Source organism: Pongo abelii, chromosome 12 (genome assembly GCF_028885655.2).
Source record: "Pongo abelii isolate AG06213 chromosome 12, NHGRI_mPonAbe1-v2.0_pri, whole genome shotgun sequence".
In the NCBI taxonomy this organism is placed as follows: Eukaryota; Metazoa; Chordata; class Mammalia; order Primates; family Hominidae; genus Pongo; species Pongo abelii.
The window spans coordinates 83,867,653-83,889,864 of NC_071997.2; the positions used below are offsets into that span (position 1 = coordinate 83,867,653).

The 22,212-nt window shown below is 37.9% G+C and overlaps 1 protein-coding gene and 1 pseudogene across 2 annotated transcripts in view; one reads left to right on the plus strand and one right to left on the minus strand.

Annotated features, from left to right (window-relative positions):
• Positions 1–22,212, minus strand: part of GTF2A1L (general transcription factor IIA subunit 1 like) — a 62,705-nt gene that overhangs the window by 40,266 nt on the left and 227 nt on the right. Inside the window, exons 2-3 of one of the 2 annotated variants that reach the window (NM_001204829.3) lie at positions 19,263–19,364; positions 18,924–19,047 (exon numbers count right to left, since the gene is read on the minus strand). In NM_001204829.3, coding sequence (NP_001191758.3) covers positions 18,924–19,047; positions 19,263–19,364 — 226 coding nt within the window. The remainder of the gene's footprint in view (positions 1–18,923; positions 19,048–19,262; positions 19,365–22,212) is intronic. The other variant, XM_009237323.3, reaches the window with a different exon arrangement.
• Positions 4,229–7,174, plus strand: LOC103889850 (translationally-controlled tumor protein-like; annotated as a pseudogene).

Sequence of the window (22,212 nt, forward strand, 5' to 3'; positions counted from 1 at the left end):
ACAACAGCCATTCAGACTGGTGTGAAATGGTATTTCCTTGTGTTTTTGATTTGCATTTCTCTAATGATCCGTAATATTGAGCTTTTTTTCATATGCTTGTTGGCTGCATGTATGTCTTCTTTTGAAAAGTGTCTGTTCATGTCCTTTACCCACTTTTTAATGGAACTGTTTGTTCTTCTCTTGTAAATTTGTTTAAGTTCCTTATAGATGCTGGATATTAGACCTTTATCAGATGCATAGTTTGCAAATATTTTCTCCCATTCTGTAAGCTGCTCCCTCTGTTGATAGTTTCTTTCACTGTGCAGAAACTCTTAAGTTTAATTAGATCTCACTTGTAAATTTTTGCTTTTCTTGTGATTGCTTTTGGTGTCTTTGTCATGAAATCTTTGTCTGTTCCTATGTCCAAGATGGTATTGCCTAGGTTGTTTTCTAGGGTTTTTACAGTTTGAGGTTTTACATTTAAGTCTTTACTCCATCTTGAGTTGATTTTTGTATGTGGTATAAAAAAGCGGTCCAGCTTCAGTCTTCTGCATATGGCTAGCCAGTTATCCCAGCACCATTTATTGAATTGGGAGTGCTTTCCCCATTGCTTACTTTTGTTGACTTTATCAAAGGTCAGATGGCTATAGGTGCGCAGTCTTATTTCCTGGCTCTCTATTCTGTTCCATTGGTCTATGGGTCTGTTTGTACCAGTACCACGCTGTTTTGGTTACTGTGGCCCTGTAGTATAGTTTTAAGTCAGGTAATGTGATGCCTCCAGCTTTGTCCTTTTTGTTTAGGATTGCCTTGGCTATTCAGGCTCTTTGTTAGCCCCATATGAATTTTAAAATAGTGTTTTCCAGCTCTGTGAAGAATTTCATTGGTAATTTGATAGGAATAGCATTGAATCTGTACATTGCTTTGGGTAGTATGGCCATTTTAATAATATTGATTTTTTCTATCCATGAGCGTGGGATGATTTCCCATTTGTTTGTGTCTTCTGATTTCTTTGAGCAGTGTTTTGTAATTCTCATTGTACAGATCTTTCACCTCCCTGGTTAGCTGTATTGCTAGGTGTTTTATTCTTTTTGTGGTCCTGGTTTACCTCTCTGCTTGGCTATTGTTGGTGTACAGGAATGCTAGTGATTTTTGTACATTGATTTTTGTATCCTAAAACTTTGCTGAAGTTGTTTATCACCTTAAGGAGCTTTTGGGCTGAGACTATAGAGTTTTCTACATATAGAATCACATCATCTGCAAATAGGGACAGTTTGACTTCTTCTCTTCTATTTGGATGTCCTTTATTTCTTTGTCTTGCCTGACTGCTATAGCTAGGACTTCCAAAACTACATTGAATAGGAGTGGTGAGAGAGGGCATGCTTGTCTTGTGCTGTTTTCAAGGGGAATGCATTCAGCTTTTCCCCATTCAGTATAATGTTGGCTGTAGGTTTGTCATAGATGGCTTGTATTATTTTGAGGTATGTTCCTTCAATACCTAGTTTCTTGAGAGTTTTTAACATGAAAGGCTGTTGAATTTTATCTAAAGCCTTTTCTGCATCTATTGAGATAAGCATTTGGTTTCTGTCTAGTTTTGTTTATGTGATGAATCACATTTATTGATTTGAGTATGCTGAGCCAACTTTGCATTGCAGTGATAAAGCCCACTTGATCATGGTGGATTAGCTTTTTGATGTGCTGCTAAATTCGGTTTACAAGTATTTTGTTAAGGATTTTTGCAGTGATGTTCAACAGGAATATTGGCCTGAAGTTTTCTTTGTTGTGTCTCTCCCAGGCTTTGGTATCAGGATGATGCTGGCCTCACAGAATTAGCTGGGGAGGAGTCCTTCCTCCTCAATTTTTTGAAATAGTTTCAGTAAGAATAGTAGCAGCTCTTCTTTGTACATCAGGTAGAACTCAGCTGTTTATCCATCAGGTCCTGGGCTTTTTTTGGTTGGTAGGCTATTTATTACTGATTCAATTTTGGAGTTCCTTATTGGTCTGTTCAGGGAATCAATTTCTTCCTGGTTTAGTCTTCAGAGGGTGTATGTGTTCAGGAATTTATTCATCTCTTCTAGGCTTTCTAGTTTGTGTGCATAGAGGTGTTGTTCACAATAGTTTCTGATGGTTATTTTTATTTCTGTGGGGTCAGTGGTAACACTCCCTTCATTTCTAGTTGTGTTTATTTGGATCTTCTCTCTTCATTAGTCTAGCCAGCAGCTAGACTGATGGTTTCTGATGGTCATTTTTATTTCTGTGGGGTCAGTGGTAACATTCCCTTCATTTCTAATTGTGTTTTTCTGGATCTTCTCTCTTTAGTAGTCTAGCCAGCAGCCTATCTATCTTATTAATTTTTTCAAAAACCAACTCCTGGATTCATTAATCTTTTGAATGGTTTTTTGTGCCCTGATTTCCTTCAGTTCAGCTCTAATTTTGGTCATTTCTTGTCTTCTGCTAGCTTTGGGGCTGATGTGTTCTTGCTTCTCTGATTCTTTCAATTGTGATGTTATGTTCTTAATTTGAGATCTCTCTAACTTTTTGATGTGGGCATGTAGTGCTATGAATTTCCCTCTTAACACTGCCTTAGCTGTGTCCCAGAAATTCTGGTATATTGTATCTTTGTTCTCATTAGAAACAGTAAATTTAACAATAAATTTTAAAGTAGCAAGAATTCAATTCCACAAACATAATTTTAAGAATGTTATAATACACTAACATGGCATAACAATATCCACATTCATAAGTGTATTGTTTCTTATTCACCACCAAAAATTCTTTGATACACTGTGGCAGTTATAGTTTTATGATTCTTGGATCTTCTTTGAACCAATCCAAATCTTAATAATAAAATTACATGATTCAGGAAATATAGAAACAGGTGAATTTCTTCTTTGTGAATGCTCATTAGCATAAAAGATGTCTCCTGACGACAACCAAACAATATTCTAACTCTCAAATCACCTAAAGAACCAACCACATTGCTGAAATTTTCAACACATCTAAGTTCAAGAACAATCGGACATACAGTTTACACCTATACTTTAGGAGTTTTAATGCTCAAATATGAAAGCCACCACAAACCTCTCAGTGTCCCTGTTCCTCCCTTCCCTTCCTTCCATCATGACTGATAGTATCATTTTAAAAAGATCATGTGACATGAAGACCAAATACAGAAGCTAACTTGAAGTCCCCTAGAAATAAGGTAATCATAGGGTGACTACACATCCCACTTTGCCCAGGACAGTCCCATTTTACACCTGTTATTCTGAAGTAATTATTAATAGAATCCCATTTGTCTCTCTCTCAAAACTAGATTATAAATTACATATAGTCACTCTACATGCAGAACAACAGTTCTCGGAGTGTAATATACAAACCACTGAGGGTACCTAAGACCATTTTCAGGGTGTTCATAAGGTCAAAACTATTTTCATAATACCAGGACAAAGTATGCCTTTTTCTCATTTAGTATTTTTATTTGGTTTTGTTGACATTTGAACCGATGATGCAAAAGCAGTAACAAGTAAAACTGTAGACATCTTAGCACAAATTAAGTTAGTAGCACCAAACCTTGCAGGTGGTCACTTTATTCTCAATTGCTACTCACAGTTAAAAAAACACAACAGACAAAAACAGCAGGAACAACCACAAAGATATTTCACTTAAGATAAGAAAGTCCTTTGCATAATCTAAGAATTATTAATTATACTAAATTTCAACTAGCAAGTATACTTCCTTTTAATATTTTATGAGATGAAATAGAAGGATAAAGCATTTCTGCAGCATGCAAAAGTACAAGGAAAAGCATTTGTGCCATTGTTTAAGCTGGGAGTTAATATAGCCTTTTTTTCCTAAGGTGGCAGATTAATGCCTGTTAGCAGGCCTCCACCATTTGGAAATAACAAAATAGTAAATAAAGATCAATGGTGTGAGCTTTAATTCAAGAAGGAAAATGAGAATCCACTGGAATCATGCAGGATACTCCAAATCCCAGAGACGAGAATCCTGCCAAACAGCCACTGTGATGGCATTTGGCTGATAAAAGTAAGTGAAGCCCCAGTACATGAGACAGAAAGACAGCCTCCCTCAGTGACTCACCTTTCCACTGGAGATAGAGCAACTCAGGCTGAGGGAGAACTTTTTTTTTCTCCCAATCCCTGAAGCTAACCTGGGGAGAGGGTTGGCGACGCTGTGAGGGAAAAACACTAGGAGAAGCTGCAGACACTTTCCCAGACATAGGACCAAGCACAGGATGCCATTTTTAATCTGGGTGCATACAAAGTCAGCCATTCTAGGCAACCCAGCTGCATGGCCATACAAGCATTTTACTCTTGGGCCAGAGACTGAAGCACCTGCTCTGGAGCAGGGTAGTAGCCTCCACAGCCGCCACCACTTCCGAGGTGGAAAGCACCTCAGAAGTAGGTACTGGAATTATATTCTTCCCTATTGCAAGCCTGGAGTGGGAGGAGAGCTGCTACAGTTGCAGTTTCTCCTGGGCAATGAGACTTGCAGCCAGGGCCAGCTTGGCAATCTGAAACTGAACTGCATGTGCCATCACTTGGTGCCCCTGCTGTTCCCCTGGGATCAAGGTGATCCACCTCTGCTCCACCCCCAAGCAGAAATCCAGGCATTCAGGGCACCCACTTGCCTGAACCAGCAGCCTGAGCCACTCATCTTTCACGGACAGAGATCATGCTACAGAAGGGTCATCTCCACTCCATGCCCAGGCAGATGTCCAGACCTTTGGAGCACCCACTAACCTTGATTAACAGCCTGATCCACTCCACCCTTCCTGTGCAGAGATCCTGGTGCAAGGGGGCCCTCTCTGCTACACACCTAGGCAGATCTCCAGGTATTCATAGCACCTGCTTGCCTGGTCCAATAGCCTGAGTCATCCCACCCCACCTATGCAGAGATCTTGATGCAGGAAGGCCCTCTCCACTCCATGCCCAGGCAGATCTCCAGATATCTGGAGCACTCACTACCCTGGATTAGAATTTTAGGCTGCGCCTTATCACTGTGCAGAGAACTTGGGGCCAAGGAGGTTTCCCAGTTCCATGCCTAGATACACCTCTGGGCACCTGGTGGCTGCCCACTGGATTCTCCCACAGCATCAGTGCTTGTACCTGCCACTGGGGGACCTGTAGATGGATGTGTCCAGTCTGGCCCCACTCTTCATGGCCCCTGCCCTCCCAGACTGTCAAAGGTCAATGCTAAAGAAAAAATCTTAAAGGCAGCTACAGAAAAAGGTAAGATCATGTACAAAAGGAAACCCTTTAGGCTAAAAGCAGACGTCTCAGCAGAAATCTTACAAGCCAGGAGAGACTAGGGACCTATTTTCAGTATTCTTAATGAAAAGACATTCCAACCAAGAATTTCATACCCTGCCAAGTTAAGTTTCATAAGCACGGGAGAAATAAAAGCTTTTCCAGACATGCAAGCATTAAAGGAATTAGTTACCACTAGACCACCATTACAAGAGCTCCTTAAGGGAGTTCTAACCATGGAAACAAAAGACTGATGCCAGCTACCATGAAAACACACTGAAGCCCACAGACCCTATAAAGTAACCACACAACAGAAACTACAAAGCAACCAGCTAACAATTTCATGATAGGATCAAAACCTCACATATCAGCCAGAGACACAGTGGCTCATGCCTGTAATCTCAACACTTTGGGAGGCTGAGGCAGGCAGATCACTTGAGGTAAGGAGTTCGAGATCAGCCTGGCAACATGGTGAAATCCCATCTCTACTAAAAATACAAAAATTAGCCAGGCGTGGTAATGCTCGCCTGCCATCCCAGCTACTCAGGAAGCTGAGGCAGGAGAATCTCTTGAACCCGGAGATGAAGGCTACAGTGAGCTGAGATTGTGCCACTGCACTCCAGCCTGAGTGACAGAGCAAGACTCCTTCTCAATAAAAACAAAACCTCACATATCAATATTAACCTTGAATGTAAATGGTCTAAACACTCCACCAAAAAGGCACAAAGTGGCAAGTTAGATAAAAAACAAGATGCACATAAAACACCCATAGGCTCAAAATAAAGGGCTGAAGAGTGATCCACCAAGCAAATAGAAAACAAAAAAAGAGCAGAGGTCACTATTATTATATCAGACAAAACAGACTTTAAACCGACAATTAAAAAAGACAAAGAAGGCCATTATGTAATGATAAGCATTCAATTCCACAAGAAGGCTTAACTATCCTAAACATACACTCACCCAAAATTGGAGCACCCAGAATTACAAATAAGTACTTCTAGACCTACAAAACTCTTATACGGCCACATGATAATAGTGGGGGACTTCAACACCCTACTGAAAACATTAGACAGATCATCGAGGCAGAGAACTAACAAAGAAATTCTGAATTTAAACTTGACCAATTGGACCTCATGGACATCTACAGAATACTCCACCCATTGGCCATAGAACAATACTCTTCTCGTCTGCACATGGAACATACTCCACAATTGACCATATGTTCAGCCATAAAGCAAATCCCAATAAATTCAAAAAAATTATCATACCAACCATACTCATAGACCACAGAGGAATAAAAACAGAAATCCCCTTTTCCACCCACTCCTCCCACCCACCAAGCACTGCTCCAGCTGCATCATGTTCACTCTAATCTCTGGAATCCTGCTAAGCCAGCACCACTGCATCTCCCTTCAGCCGCCATCAAGATTATCTACCCGGACCTTATCAGCCATGATGAGCTGTTCTCCAACATTTACAATATCTGGGAGATTGCAGACTCGCTGTGCCTGGAAGTGGGACGGGAGGGTGGGGAGGAAGATGGTCAGTAGGACAGAGGATAACATGGACAGAAATGCCTCCGCAGAAGGCCCTGAGGGTGAAGGTACCAAAAGCACATTAATCACTTATGTTGATACTGTCATGAACCATCACTTGCAGGAAACAAACTTCACAAAAGAAGCCTACAGGAAGTACATCAAAGATTACATAAAATCAATCAAAGGCCAACTTGAAGAACAGAGACCTAAACAGTAAAACGTTTTATGACAGAAGCTGTAGAACAAACCAAGCACATCTTACTAATTTCAACAACTACCAGTTTTTTACCAGTAAAAACGTGAATCCAGATGGCATAGTTGCTCTACCATGAGGATGGTGTGACCCTGTATATGATTTTCTTTAAAGATGGTTTAGAAATGGAAAAATGTTAACCAATTGGCAATTACTTTGGCTCTATCACCTGTCATCACAACTGGTTGCTGCCTATCACCCACACAACACAATGACTTAAGATAAATTGGACTGATGTCATCATGAGCTCTTCATTTATTTCGACCATTATATCTTTGGAATGGAAGCATTGTTTTTAAGAAAAACATGTCAGCCGGCGTGGTGGCTCACGCCTGTAATCCCAGCATTTTGGGAGGCCAAGGCTGGTGGATCACAAGGTTGGGAGTTGGAGACTATCCTGGCCAATATGGTGAAACACCATCTCTACTAAAAATACAAAAATTCGCCGGGCGTGGTGGTGCGTGCCTGTAATCCCAGCTACTCGGGAGGCTGAGGCAGGAGAATCGCTTGAACCAGGGAGTCGGGGGTTGCAGTGAACCGAGATCACGCCACTGCACTCCAGCCTAGTGACACAGTAAGCCTCCGTCAAAAAAAAAAAACAAAAAACTTGTCATGTAGATTGTCTAAAAATAAAATGCACTTAAACTCATTTGAAAGAATCCTTTTTAGTTTAATATATGTTTATGCTAAATCCATCCTATAGTGTTCCTGGAGAGGTTAGAGCCTGGTTGTAAGCCACTACTAGGATGAATAAGACTATCATTAGATAACTTCTATAGAGGGAACTTCTGGAACTGGAATATAAAAAAGAATCAAGTTTTAATTCTCAGTTGAGTAAAGGAAGACACCACGCTCACAGCAGTATCAACATCTGAAGTAGAGCCTTATACATTTTTATCACCTACAACAGAAGTAGTTAACTCTGGAAGACATTGCCAAGAGAATAAAAGACTAATACAGTTGGAAGCAAAAAACAACAACAAAAACAAAAACCAATCTATACCAAGATTTCTCCAAAATACACAATTACATGGAAATTTTAAAACTTGCTCCTGAATGACTTTTGGGTAAACAACAAAGTTAAGGCAGAAATCAAAAAATTATTTGAAATAAATGAAAACACAGACACAACATACCAAAAATCTCTGAGATGAAGCAAAAGCAGTGTTAGGAGGAAACTGTATAGTACTAAATGCCTACCACAAAAAGTTGGAAAGATCTCAAATTAACAATCTAACATCACACCTAGAGGAACTAGAAAAACAAGAACTAACCCTAGAGCCAGATGAAAAGAAATAACCACAATCAGAGTGAAACACAACAAAATTGAGACCCAAAAATCCATACAAAGAATCAATGATTTTCTGACAGTGATCATTAAGGGGGAAAAAAAGTATCAGTGAAACCAAAAACTGGTTCCCTGAAAGGATAAACAACATTGATAGAACACTAACTGGATTTACAAAGAAAAAAAGGGAAGATTCCAATAAGCACAGTCAGAAATGACAAAGATGACACTACAACCAATCCCACAGAAATACAAAAGATCCTCAGACACTATTAGAACACCTCTACATACACAAACTAGAAAATCTAGAGGAAATGGATAAATTCCTAGAAACATAAAATCTCCCAAGATTGAATCAGGAAGAAATTAAAACTCCGAACAGACCAATATCGAGTTTCAAAATTGAATTACTAATAAAAAACCTACCACACAAAAAAAGCCCCAGACCAGACGGACTCACAGCTGAATTCTACCAGATGTTCAAAGCAGTGCTGATAATACTCCAAATATGCTGAAAACTATTCCAAAATGTTGAGAAGGGACTCCTCTCTAATTCATTCTATGAAGTTATGCAAAACCAATGTATAAAATTAGTAGCATTTCTTTACACCAACAACGTTCAAGCTGAAAGCCAAATCAAGAACACAATCCCATTTACAATAGCCACACACAAAAATAAAATACCTAGGAACACATGGCCCTTATACCAAAACCTGAAAAAGACATGATAAAAAAAGAAAAGTATAGGTCAACATCCCTGATGAACACAGAGCAAAAATCCTCAACAAAATACTAGCAAACTGAACCTATCAGCACATCAAAAGTTAACTCACCACAACTAAATAAGCTTCATTCCTGGGATGTATAGTTGGTTCAACATACACAAATCAATAAATATGATTTACTGACAAATACAATAAACAGAATTAAAAGCAAAAGCCTATGATCATCTCAATATACATGGAAAAAGCTTTTGGTAAAACCCAACATGACTTCATGATAAAAGAAAAGCCCTCAAGAAACTAGGCATTGAGGGAACATACCTCAAAACAATAAGAGCCATCTACGACAAACTCACAGCCAACATCACGCTAAACAGGCAAAAATTGGAAGAATTCTCCCTGAGAACCAGAAAAGACAAGGATGCCCAATCTCACCACTCCTATTCAATATAATACTGGAAGTATAGAACAATCACTCAAGAGAAAAAGTAAAAGGCATCCAAATAGGAAAAGAAGTCAAACTATCTCTCTTCACTGACAATATGGTCTTATACCTAGAAAACCCTAAGGACTTCACCAAAAGACTCCTAGAACTAATACATGACTTCAGTTAAGTTTCAGGGTACAAAACCAATGTATAAAATTAGCAGCATTTCTTTACACCAACAACGTTCAAGCTGAAAGCCAAATCAAGAACACAATCCCATTTACAATAGCCACATACAAAAATAAAATACCTAGGAACACATCTACTCAAGGAAGGGAAAGATCTCTACAAGGAGAACTACAAAACACTGCTGAAAGAAATCATAGATGACACAAACAAATGGAGGAACACTCCAAGCTCATGGAATACAAGAATCACTATCATTAAAATGGCCATACATCCTAAAGCAATCTACAGATTCAATGCTATTCCTATCAAACTACCAATATCCTTTTTCACAGAACTAGAAAAAAACTATTCTAAAATTCATATGGAACCAACAAGGAGCCTGAACAGCCAAAACAATCATAAGCAAAAAAGAACACAACTGGAGGCATCATATTACAGAACTTCAACCCATACTATAAAGCTATAGTAACCAAACAGCATAGCAACAGTACAAAAACATACACATAGACCAATGAAACAGAATAAAGAACTCAGAAATAAAGCCACACACCTACAGCCATCTGATCTTTGACAAAGTCGACAAAAATAAGCAATGGGGAAAGGACTCCCTATTCAATAAATGGTGATGGGGTAACTGGTAGCCATATGCAGACGAATGAACTAGACTCCTACCTTTTACTACATACAAAAATTAACTCAAGATGTAACTGGGAAGCTTAACTTCAAAACACATTTTAAAACTTTTTTTTTCCTTTCCCTTTAGATTCAAGACCTAACCTTGAAGCAAACTTCAGAAGCCTTTTCCCTTAGCCTGAAAATAGACTTCATGTCCTTCTCTTTCTCACCGCATATACTCCCTTCACATTTATCTAACTGTATGCTAGTATCTAATTATGTGCCTAGTTAGAGGTTCTAGGGGCTAATCTTGAGACAAACAGACCAAGCCTGGGGACCCAGCTGCAAAACTGCAGTGATAAATGCAAGGCAGCTAGTCCACAACCTTGCCATTGTTGAGATGACTCCAGCCCATGCTCCAGGTGGACTGGAACCCAAGAAAGCCAACAGAACAAGACACACAGACGTTGTACTCAGTACAATTCTTGCATGCCTTCCATATCAAGTTTTACCTTTTTAAACCCTTGCCTTCCCTTATCAAAATTCAAAGTGATTGCTTTGGACAGGAATCAAGCCACTTCCTCCTTGCCAGCTTTGGAAATGAAGTCACTTTTTTTTTTTTTTTTTTTTGAGACAGAGTCTCGCTCTGTTGCCCAGGCTGGAGTGCAGTGACATGATCTTGGCTCACTGAAACCTCTGCCTCCTAGGTTCAAGCAATTCTCCTGCCTCAGCCTCCTGAGCAGCTGGGATTACAGGCATGCACCACCAAGCCTGGCTAATTTTTGTATTTTTAGTAAAGACGGGTTTCACCATGTTGGTGAGGCTGGTCTCAAACTCCTGACCTCATGATCCGCCCACCTTGGCCTCCCAAAGTGCTTGGATTACAGGCATGAGCCACCGCACCTGGCTGCAAAGTCACTTTCTTTCTACCACACCTCCCTCTTGTTAACTGGACTCTGCAAGTAGTGAGTGATGAACTTGCATTCAGTTACAAAGATGGGTTAAAGATTTAAATGTAAGACCTCAAACTATAAGAATCCTAGAAGAAAACCTAGGAAACACCATTCTAGAAATCGGCCTTGGAAAATAATTTATGACTAAATTCTCAAAAGCAATTGCAACAAAAACAAAATTGACAAGTGAGACCTAATTAAACTATAGAGCTTCTGCACAGCAAAAGAAGCTACCAACAGAGTGAACAGACAATCTACAGGATGGTAGAAAATATTTATGAACTATTCATCTGACAAAGTTGTAATATCCAGAATCTATAAGGAACTTAAACAATTCACAAAAAATCAAATAACCCCATTAAAAAGTGGGCAAAAGACAAGTACAGACGCTTCTCAAAAGAAGATATAGAAGTGGCCAATATATGAAAAAATGCTCCACATCACTAATCACCAGAGAAATACAAATCAAAACACAAGAATATACCACCTCACACCAGTCACAATGGCTATTATTAAAAAGTCAAAAAACAACCAATGCTGGCAAGGCTGCAGAGAAAAAAGAACACTTGTACACTGTTGGTGAGAATGTAAATTAGTTCAGCCACTGTGGACAGCAGTTTGGAGATTTCTCTAAGAACTTAAAATAGAACTACCATTTGACCCAGCAATCCCATTACTGGCTATATACCCAAAAGAAAGAAATCTTTCTACCAAAATGACACATGCACTCCCATGTTCATCACAGTACTATTCACAATAGCAATGACAAGCAACCAATCCAGGTGCCCACCCATAGTGGATTGGATAAAGAAAATATAGTATATATATACCATGGAACACTATGCACTCATAAAAAACAAAGAAATCATGTCCTTTGCAGCAACATGAATGCTGCTGGAGGCCGGTATCCTAAGTGAATTAATGCAGGAACAGAAAAACAAATACCACATACTCTTACTTTCAAATAGAAGCTAAACATTGAGTATCCATGGACATAAAGATGCCAACAAGAGAAAATGGGCACTACTAGAGGGATGAGGGTGAGAGGAAGGCAAGGGTTGAAAAACTAACTACTGGATAATATGCTCAGCACCTGGGGGTACTATGCATTTGTGCCCCAAACCTCAGAATCATGCAATATACCCATGTAACAAACCTGCCTGTGTACCCCTGAATCTAGAATAAAAGTTGAAAAGAAAAAAAAAACATGGCCTCTTTTTTCAAGAAACACCATTTTTACTTGAAACTGACAGCAACTATAGTTATTCAAACTGGGTATCTGGCAGACATTTTTTTAAACATAAACTAAGCATGCCCATCACTTTAAGAAAAACTAACAGCATGTATTTGCCAATGATAAAACTCAAGTTTTCAAGCAAAAATTTAATTTTGGAAAATTCATATCAACCACAATGGATGAGAGGCTTAGCTCTATCAATGAATATGATTTTTTTAATCTTGTATAATGAACAATGTTTCAACTGTATGACAGCAAACCAATTTTTCCAAATAACCAATGTATGCTGTAACATTACACATGTGTTAAAAAGCCATTCAAAGCGCAAGGTATACCAATAAACCCTAATGAAATATTCCAAAAAGTTCCTTGTGGTTCCAGATTCCATCATGCAGCTAACCTCTCAGAAACTACCATTTGTTGAGTTTTAGTGTAGTTATCAATTATCTGAAAATACTATTAAAATGCTTCCCTTTTTTCCAACTATGTATCTGTGGAAGGCTAGATTTTCTTCCTATACTTTCACAAAACAACATATCACAACAGATTGAATTTAGGAATAGATATAAGAAATAAACAGATCGAGGTAGTAATTAAAAACCTCCCAACATAGAAAAGCCCAGAACCAGATGGCTTCATGGCTGAATTCTACCAAATATTTAAAGAGGATGAACTCAGTAAAGTTGCAGGATACAAAATCAACATAAAAAATCAGTGGCATTTGTGTACACAAATAACTACCTATCCAAAAAATCATAAAAACAATCTCATTTACAATAGCATCTTAAAAAATAAAATTCTTAAGAATATATTTAACCAAGAAGGTGAAAGATATGCACACTCCAGGAGGCCAAGGTGGGTGGATTGCTTGAACTCAGGAGTTGGAGACCAGCCTGGGCAGTATGGAGAAACTCTGCCTCTACAAAAAATAAAAAAATTAGTCAGATGTTGTGGCATGTGCCTGTAGTCCCAGCTACTTGGGAGTCTGAGGTGGGAGAATGGCTTGTGCCCAGGGGGTGGAGGCTGCAGTGAGCCAAGGTTGTGCCACTGCACTCCAGCCTGGATGACAGAGCCAGACTCTGTCTCAAAAAAAAAAAAGATACATACACTGAAAACTATAAAACATTGATATAAGAAACTGAAGGACACAAATAAATGGTAAAATACCCATGTTCATGGACTGGAATAACTGATATCATTAAAATGTCCATACTACCCAAAGCAAAATATGGATTCAACAAAATCTCTTATCAAAATTCCAATGACTTTCTTTATAGAAATACAAAAAAAAAAAATTCTAAAATTCATATGGAACAACAGAACACATCAAATACCAAAGCAATTCAGACGGGAAAAAAAAAAACAGAGTTGGAGGTACCAAATTTTCTTGTTTAAAACTATATTACAAAGCTGTGGTAATCAAAACAGTATGGCACTGACATAAAAACAGACACAAAGACCAGCAGAACAGAATAGAGAGCCCAGAAATAAACCCAAACATATACTGTCAACTAATTTTCAACAAGGGTGCTAAGAGGACACAATGGGGAAAGGATAGTTTCTTCAATAAATGGTTGCTGGTGGGAGAAGTGAATTTCCACACACAAAAGAATGAAATGGACTCTTATTTTTATACCATACATAAAAACCAATTCAAAATAGATAAAAGACCTAAACATAAGACCTTAAACCATAAAACTCTAAGACAAAAACACAGAGGAAAACCTGTTTGACAATGGCCTTGGCAATGATTTTTTGAATATCACACCAAAAGCTCAGGCTACAAAAGCAAAAATAAATAAGCCAGGCACAGTGGCTCACATCTGCAATCCCAGCACTTTGGGAGGCCAAGATGGGAGGATTGCTTCATTCCAAGAGTTCAAGACCAGCCTGGACGACAGAGCAAAACCTGGTCTCTACAAAAAATTTGAAAATTAGCCAGGCATGATAGGGTATGCCTGTAGTCCCAGTTACTCATGAAGTTGAGGTGAGAGGATCAATTGACCCTGGAAGGTCAAGGCTACAGTGACCTGTGATTGCTCCACTGTACTCCAGCCTGGATGACAGAGCAAGACCCTCTCTCAAAAAAAATAAAGTAAAATAAAATAAATAGAGACATCAAATTAAAAAGCTCCTGCACAGCAAAGAAAACAAATAACAAAATAAAACAGCAGCCAACAGATTGGGAGAAAATATTTGCAAACCATATATCTGATAAAGGGATTAATATCCAAAATATATTAAAAGATTTACACAACTCAATAACAGAAAAACAAATAACCTTTTCAAAAATTGGCGAAGGACTTGAATAGATCTTTTTCCAAAGACAACATAAAAACAGCTAACAGGTATATGAAAAGGTGTTCAACATCACTGTTCATCAGAGGAATATAAGTCAAAACTGCATTAAGATATCAACTCACACCTGTTAGGATGGCTATTACCAAAAAGAAAAGAGATGACAAGTGTTGGTGAGAGTACAGAGGAAAAGAAACCCCTGTACTCTGTTGGTGGGAATGCAGAATGGTCAGCCATTGTATAAAACTGTGCAGAGATTCCTAAATAAATTAAAAATAGAATTACCACATGATTTAGCAATCCTTCTTATGGATATATACCCAAAGGAAATTAAACTACTACCTCATAAAAATATCTACACTCCCATGTCCATTGCAATATTACTCACGATAGCCAAGATTTGTAAACAACCAAAGTGTCTGCAAATGGACAAATGGATAAAGAAAATGTGGTATGTCTGTATACACACACACACACACACACACACACACACAGAGGAATATTATTCAGCTTTTTAAAAGAGGGAGAGTCTGCCATTTGTCACAACATAGATGAATCTGAAGGACATTATACTAAGTGAAATAAGCCGGACACAAAAAGAAAAGTATTGCATGATCTCATTTATACGTTAAAAAAACAAAAAACCCACAGTCAAATACAGACATAGAGAATAAAACAGCAGTTACCAGGGGCAGGAAGGGAGAAAATGAGAAGATGCAGGTGAAAGGATACAAAGTTATAGATACATAGGATCAATAAGTCTAAATATCTAATAGATAACATGAGGGCTATACTTAATAATGTTGTGCTGCACTTGGGATTTTTGCTAAAAGAGAAGACTTTAGGCATACTAAAAGTACCTAAAATGAGCACCTATGTGAGATGACAAATACGTTAATTTGCTAGACTATACCAACCTCTTCGCTATCTATCTATCTATCTATCGATATCAAAGCACCATGGTGAACATCTTAAATACGTACAATAAAATTTAAATAAATAGAAATAGATAAGAATCCAGCTCATTTCTGCAGACCTCATCAAGCCGACATTAACAAGACCTGCAGAAAAGGAAAATGATGGCATTCTTCTTACTAAATATTTTTGTTCTTGAAGAATTATTACTCATAAATATATGCTATTATGTTAACATGTAATTAAATTTTTAAATAAACCAATATTTTTTAAACTTTTGTTTTAATTTCCAATAAGGTAAATAGATACTTACAACCCACATTTTAAAAGCTATTTGGGGTCCTTAATTTTTATGAGCTTAAAGGGGTCCTGAGACCAAACAAAGTTGAGAACTGAAGATACAGGAAATTACTACACAAATAAAAAACAAAGAACATATGATAGAGCAAACGAGTTTCTGGGTTTAGATTCAGGGGTGATGTGTACAGGTTTGTTACATGGGTATATCACATGATGCTGAGGTTTAAGCTTCTATTGATCCTGTCACCCAAACAGTGAACATAGTACCTGACGGGTAGTTTTTCAACCCTTGCCCCCTTCTCTCCTTCTCTCCTTTTGGAGTACCCAGTGTTCCCACCTTTCTGTCTGTACATACCCAATGTTTAGCTCCCATTTATAAGTGAGAACACGCAATATATAGTTTTCTGTCCCTGTGTTAATTCACTTAGGATAATGGCCCCAGCAACACCCATGTTGCTGCAAAGGACATTTCTTTCTCTCTTTTTTAAGGTTGCATAGTATTCCACGGTATATATGTACCACATTTTCTTTATCCAATCCACCATGTACGGATTGAGTTGATTCCATGTCTTTGCTAATGTGAATAGTACTACAATAAACATACAAGTGTGGGTGTCTTTTTGTTAGAACAATTTATTTTCTTTCGGGAAAGTGCCTAGTAATAGAACTGATGAGTTGAATGGTAGCTGTAAGTTATTTGAGAAATCTGCAGACTGCTTTCCAGTGGCTGAACAAATTTACATTCCCACCAACAGTGCATAAGTGGTCCCTTTTTTCTGCAGCTTCACCAACATCTGTTTTTCAGTTTTTTAATAATAGCCATTCTGACTAGTGTGAGATGGTATCTCACTGTGATTTTGACTGAGCAAACAAGTTTTAAGATGGAACAGACAAAGGCAAATGACTTATTGAATTGTAGATTTAATTTGAACTTCTTATCAAAAGAGATAAAAAATTCTAGAAGTTATTTTAATCAGGCTTTTAAAAGCATACCATGAGAAGATATAATTAAGAAGTACTTCAATTTTATGAGATTATTTATTTCAAGAATCTTATTGTTTGGTACCTAAAGATGAAGAGAGACAGCAACAAGCCTATAAAGCACTTTTAAGGGAAACATGTACTTCCTCTGAAACCTCTTCATTATAAATGATGTAGAAGAGAATCAGGAGAAAAACTATTTAAAATGTGATTATTTCTATTATTCTAACTGCTAAGATACAGAATAAGGTGCTGAGTAAAAACAAACTAGATATATTAGTTGCAAGACTATTTTGTTATTTAAATCACTGGTAATATTACCATCTTGCGGCAAAATCTAGTATTGCAATTTTGAATGACAGAATCTTAGAAGTGTTCACCATGCTTTTTTTGTTTGTTTGTTTAAGATTGAGTCTCACTGTGTCGCCCAGGCTGGAATGCAGTGGCATGATCTCAGCTCACTGCAACCTCTGCCTCCCGGGTTCAAGTGAATATCCTGCCTCAGCCTCCCAAGTAGCTGGGATTACAGGCATGAGCCACCAGTCCTGGCTAATTTTTGTGTGTGTGTGTGTGTGTGTTTTTTTTTTTTTTAGTAGAGACAGGGTTTCGCTGTGTTGGCCAGGCTGGTCTAGAACCCCTGACCTCAAGTGATCCACACACCTCAGCCTCTTTTGATAAAAGACAGTCAAGTATTTTCTTCTTCCATACCCGCCACACCCTCATGCCAACCATAAGTTAAAAAAAAAATCTTTAGAATTCTGTAATAAATAAAACAGTGATTAAGAAAACAAAAGTCCAAAGGAATGTTATTTAAACAGAGAAGGGGATGTCCCAATGAAATAGTAGTTTAAAATTAAAGCATAGCCAAAAACCCAACTGATGAAAAATGTTTCAGTGTGTCAACAATTAAAACTGCCAAGACTAATTCTTACAGAGCAAAATTATACTTTATAAATGCAGTATTCAATAACACTTGTATTTGGTAATTCAACATTCATTGTTAATTTATTCATTTTTATATGTTAGAATTGCTGCCACATGTAAATTCTCCCACTTTGTAATAGAAGAAGTACAAGCATCCTTACAATGTTCTCTTCACCTTGGCCCATGTAATTTTCATGTGAATTTTCCCAAGCATGCAAAGAACTATCTACTCATTACTGATAATTTTAACCAAAATCTACCCTCACTTCTTGCAGACTACTCTGCTGAATTTCAGCTAAACCCAATAAAACTTGTTTGTATGTGAGTATACATTTATATATACATACATGAGTAACATAAAGATTATAAGATTCAGAGGAGAAAGAAAGGAATCAAGCATACAGGGATAGAAAACTCTCAGTTTTATCTTTTATTAGCTAGTCCCTTCCAGTTTAAATTGATACGCATAATGTGGACAAACATTTCCCTTAAAAGCAGAAGTCTAGATTTTCTAAGTCCAAGAATAAAGATAAATGCACATGATCAATTTCTAGCCATCATTTTATATATCCAAAACAGTGAGGTAGCCTGAATAATCTCCATATTCTGAACTCTCCATTTTGCTCCCAATATATCAGATTTATAATACACACAAAAAATAAGAGAAAGAGAACACACAAACTTGCAAGCACTCACCTTTCCCTCTGCCACTTCTAATCCTTGACTAGACCCAATCAAATTATCTGAAATTACCAATGGGTGCTCCCAACAGCTGACAAACTATGTGACTTTCCTCTAAAGAAAGGCTTTATCATCTTTGTAAAATTTAATATTTAAAATAAAAACTAGTTCGAATAACCAGAGTTTTTAATCAATAATTACATGGGACAATGATTTATACTGTGTTCATTTAATAGAAATGATTTAGGTGTCCAAGCCTTCTCACCCTAAGAACATTACCCTGTCTAACTGAAAAACATTCCCAAATGAGAATTTGTTCTGAAGATACTAACAGTACTCATTTTCTAATGATATCCAACCTGTTGACGATTGCAATGTTTGGTGCAAGCTGTGTGGCAACTGAAGAGTAAACAGAGGTGATTGGATGCGATTTCTGAAGAAGTCTTCTGTTGCTTTAGACTGCAAAACCTTGGTTTCCCAGAGCTGCAGAGGAAAAAAAAAAAAAGTTTACTTTAAAAAAAATATACATATATAATGATACTTCTCTTTTTTTCAGTTTCTTAAAAACTAATGTCATCCTGATGGCACAATGAATGGGTAAGTACTAAACTATAATTTGAGAGATCAGAACTATATCAGTTTTATATGCTGAAAAAAACAACAGAAGACAGGAAGAAAAAGTTGTATCGGCTACAAACCTGCTTCAAGTCTTTTAAAACTTGTTCCTCTATACCTTCTTCAGCAAATAGATTCCGAACTCCTTCAATTACATCTTCAATTACAGATCTGTAGAGTTTAGGCTACATAAAAGCAATTGTTAAAGTTTCATTTTATTTTTATTTATTTATTTATTTATTTATTTATTTATTTATTTTTGAGATGGAGTCATGCTCTGTCGCCCAGGCTGCAGTGCAGTGGCACGATCTCAATTCACTGCAATTTCCACCTCCCGGGTTCAAGCAATTCTCCTGCCTCAGCCTCCTGAGTAGGTGCGATTACAGGTGCGTGCCACCACGCCCCGCTAATTTTTGTATTTTTAGAGAGATGGGGTTTCACCATGTTGGTCAGGCTGGTCTCGAACTCCTGACCTCGTGATCCACCCACCTTGGCCTCCCAAAGTGCTGGGATTACAGGCATGAGCCACCACACCCGGCCTGTTAAAGTTTTGACTTCTCAAGTTTGAACATATTTGGCTTTAAAAGATATGCAGTGTATACCTTCTAGTCTTGTAAAGTTACCATTAAAACTTTTACTATATACATTCCTATTCCCAATATAGTCTTAGCTTTCCAAAAACTGTGTTAGCTTCAGACCCATAGTCTCAGCCTATCTACAAGACTGAATTACAGGACTACAATAACATATGAGCTAATAATCTCAAAGATGTAGGGTTATTGTCATGTTACTTGCCTTTTGTGTCAGTATTCAACCTCCCCAATTCCTTTTAAAAGGGAAATTAATGTAAGTCAACCAGAAATAGACCTTCTGTTTTCAATTCTACCTTTTTATCAAAGTGGCCAAAGGAGAATTTTTTAGGGTTCACTATATTATTTCCACAAATATAAATAAACTCCAAGCCAGAAAACTGGGGTAAGCACTTAAAATAGAGCAATTAACGCTCATCTCACTTCCAAAATACACAAAGTCCAAAAAATATATATTCTGGACCATTGTGAAATACAACTGCTCCAAAACGGATTTCCTACCAGAACCTAAGAAGGGCACGAACAAACTTACCAATCCACAGTGTGCATACTGAAGAGACCAAATAACATTCTAAAATATCTCCTAGTCAAACATGCCATGACAATGAAATTAAGCAGATTTCTACCCAGATTAAAAACTAGTTATAGCAACAAAAAAGAGGGTATATGAAAAAACTCAGCCCTTCAAATCTATATAAACTATGCCCCCAGGCCAAAATGGCAATGCTATGTGCTGACAATACTGACTTAGTGGAAGTTCCACGGGCAAGAAACAGCAAAGCAGGAATTTTGTTGAGTTGCTCTTATTTCAAATTGCTTAATCAGGCCAAAATGAAAATTGTGGCACTCGGATTGCCTTTTCATCCTACCCACTAAATAAATACTCTTAAATACTCCTGTTCATGCTAAGCGTAGCTGTGCTTTTTTTTTTTTAATTTTTTTTTTTTTTTTTTTTTTTTTTGAGACGGAGTCTTGCTCTGTCACCCAGGCTAGAGTGCAGTGGCACAATCTGGGCCCACTGCAACATCTGCCTCCTAAGTTCAAGTGATTCTCCTGTCTCAGCATACAGAGTAGCTGGGACCACAGGCATGCACCATCTCACCTGGCTAATTTTTGCATTTTTTGGTAGAGATGGGGGTCTCACCATGTTGGCCAGGCTGGTCTCGAACTCCTAGGCTCAAGTGATCTGCCCACCCCGACCTTCCAAAGCGCTGGGATTACAGGTGTAAGCCACCGTGCCCAGCCCCTAAGAGTATTTAGTATTTAAAGCTATGCTTTAATCCTTCTAAAGACCCAGGGTAAACCTATATGAATAGGCCAATCAGTAACATTTAAATAAGGTTATTCACAAGCACGTGCATTAAGACTAAATGCCCCTAAATTAGTTGCTTCTTCTAAAACAGTTTATCCTGATAAAGGCATACTAAATTGATGCTTCAGTGGTAGTCCCAGCTAGTGTGATCACGCTTAACACCGAAGGAAAAAACTCTTAGGTCTAAAAAATCTTAACACAGCAGTAGTCAAAAAGTACCCATTAGAACACAGTTTTTCAAAAATCAAAATAGGTATTGAACATATTTTCTCTTCTATGACCACAGACTTTGTATTGCTTTCCCTGTTATTAAAACTATGTCTAGTCCATCTTAACTCCTCTATTTAAAATACAGACACTCCTTCATAGAATTCACAATCAGATAAACTGGCATATCTAGTAAGTTTATATTCAGCCAGAGCATAGGTATTTTATTTATCTTAAAACGTACTATCATTAAACAGATATAATTAAAGTAGCATGTCTCTAAAAATGGAGCTTTTATACTGCATATATAATACCCGGAACCCATAAAATTACATAGATCTGGACAAGCACATTGCCTTTCACGAAATGTGAAGTCTGTTGAGATGAATTGGTAATAAAGATGAATCTTTGATTTTTGTTCTTTGACTCAGGTATTTAAGATTGATGCTCTCATAAGTGCCACTGAGACTAGAAATTCTCTCTGTGCAAACTAAGTGTCCGTTAGGGGTAGGAGGGTAACGTAAGTTGTACACTTAAGCATTAAGTTGTTAAAGGACAACGAAATGGGCGGGTAGGGAAAGACACTAAAAACATGTGGGGAGGTAACATCAGATATCACATTGTTATTTCAAGCAGTAAATAATACAGCTTGGAATTAACAATGTCCACGGTAAAATTAACACAACCGAACTTGGAGGTTTTCTAGTATCTAGGAAACCAGCAGGGTTGAGGATAAGTTCCACCTCTAAACACCCCAACTAGATAGCTTCAGTTTAGGTGAAAAGAGAAAAAGGGCACTTGTTCTTTTGGCGGGGCTGGCCCAACTTCCTGCTGAACTACTGGCCCTCATCAGCTTCCTCCAACACAGAGGTGAGGAAGAGCTCCAGCCCCTAAGGAAGAGAGAGGGTTTATGACAATCTGTAA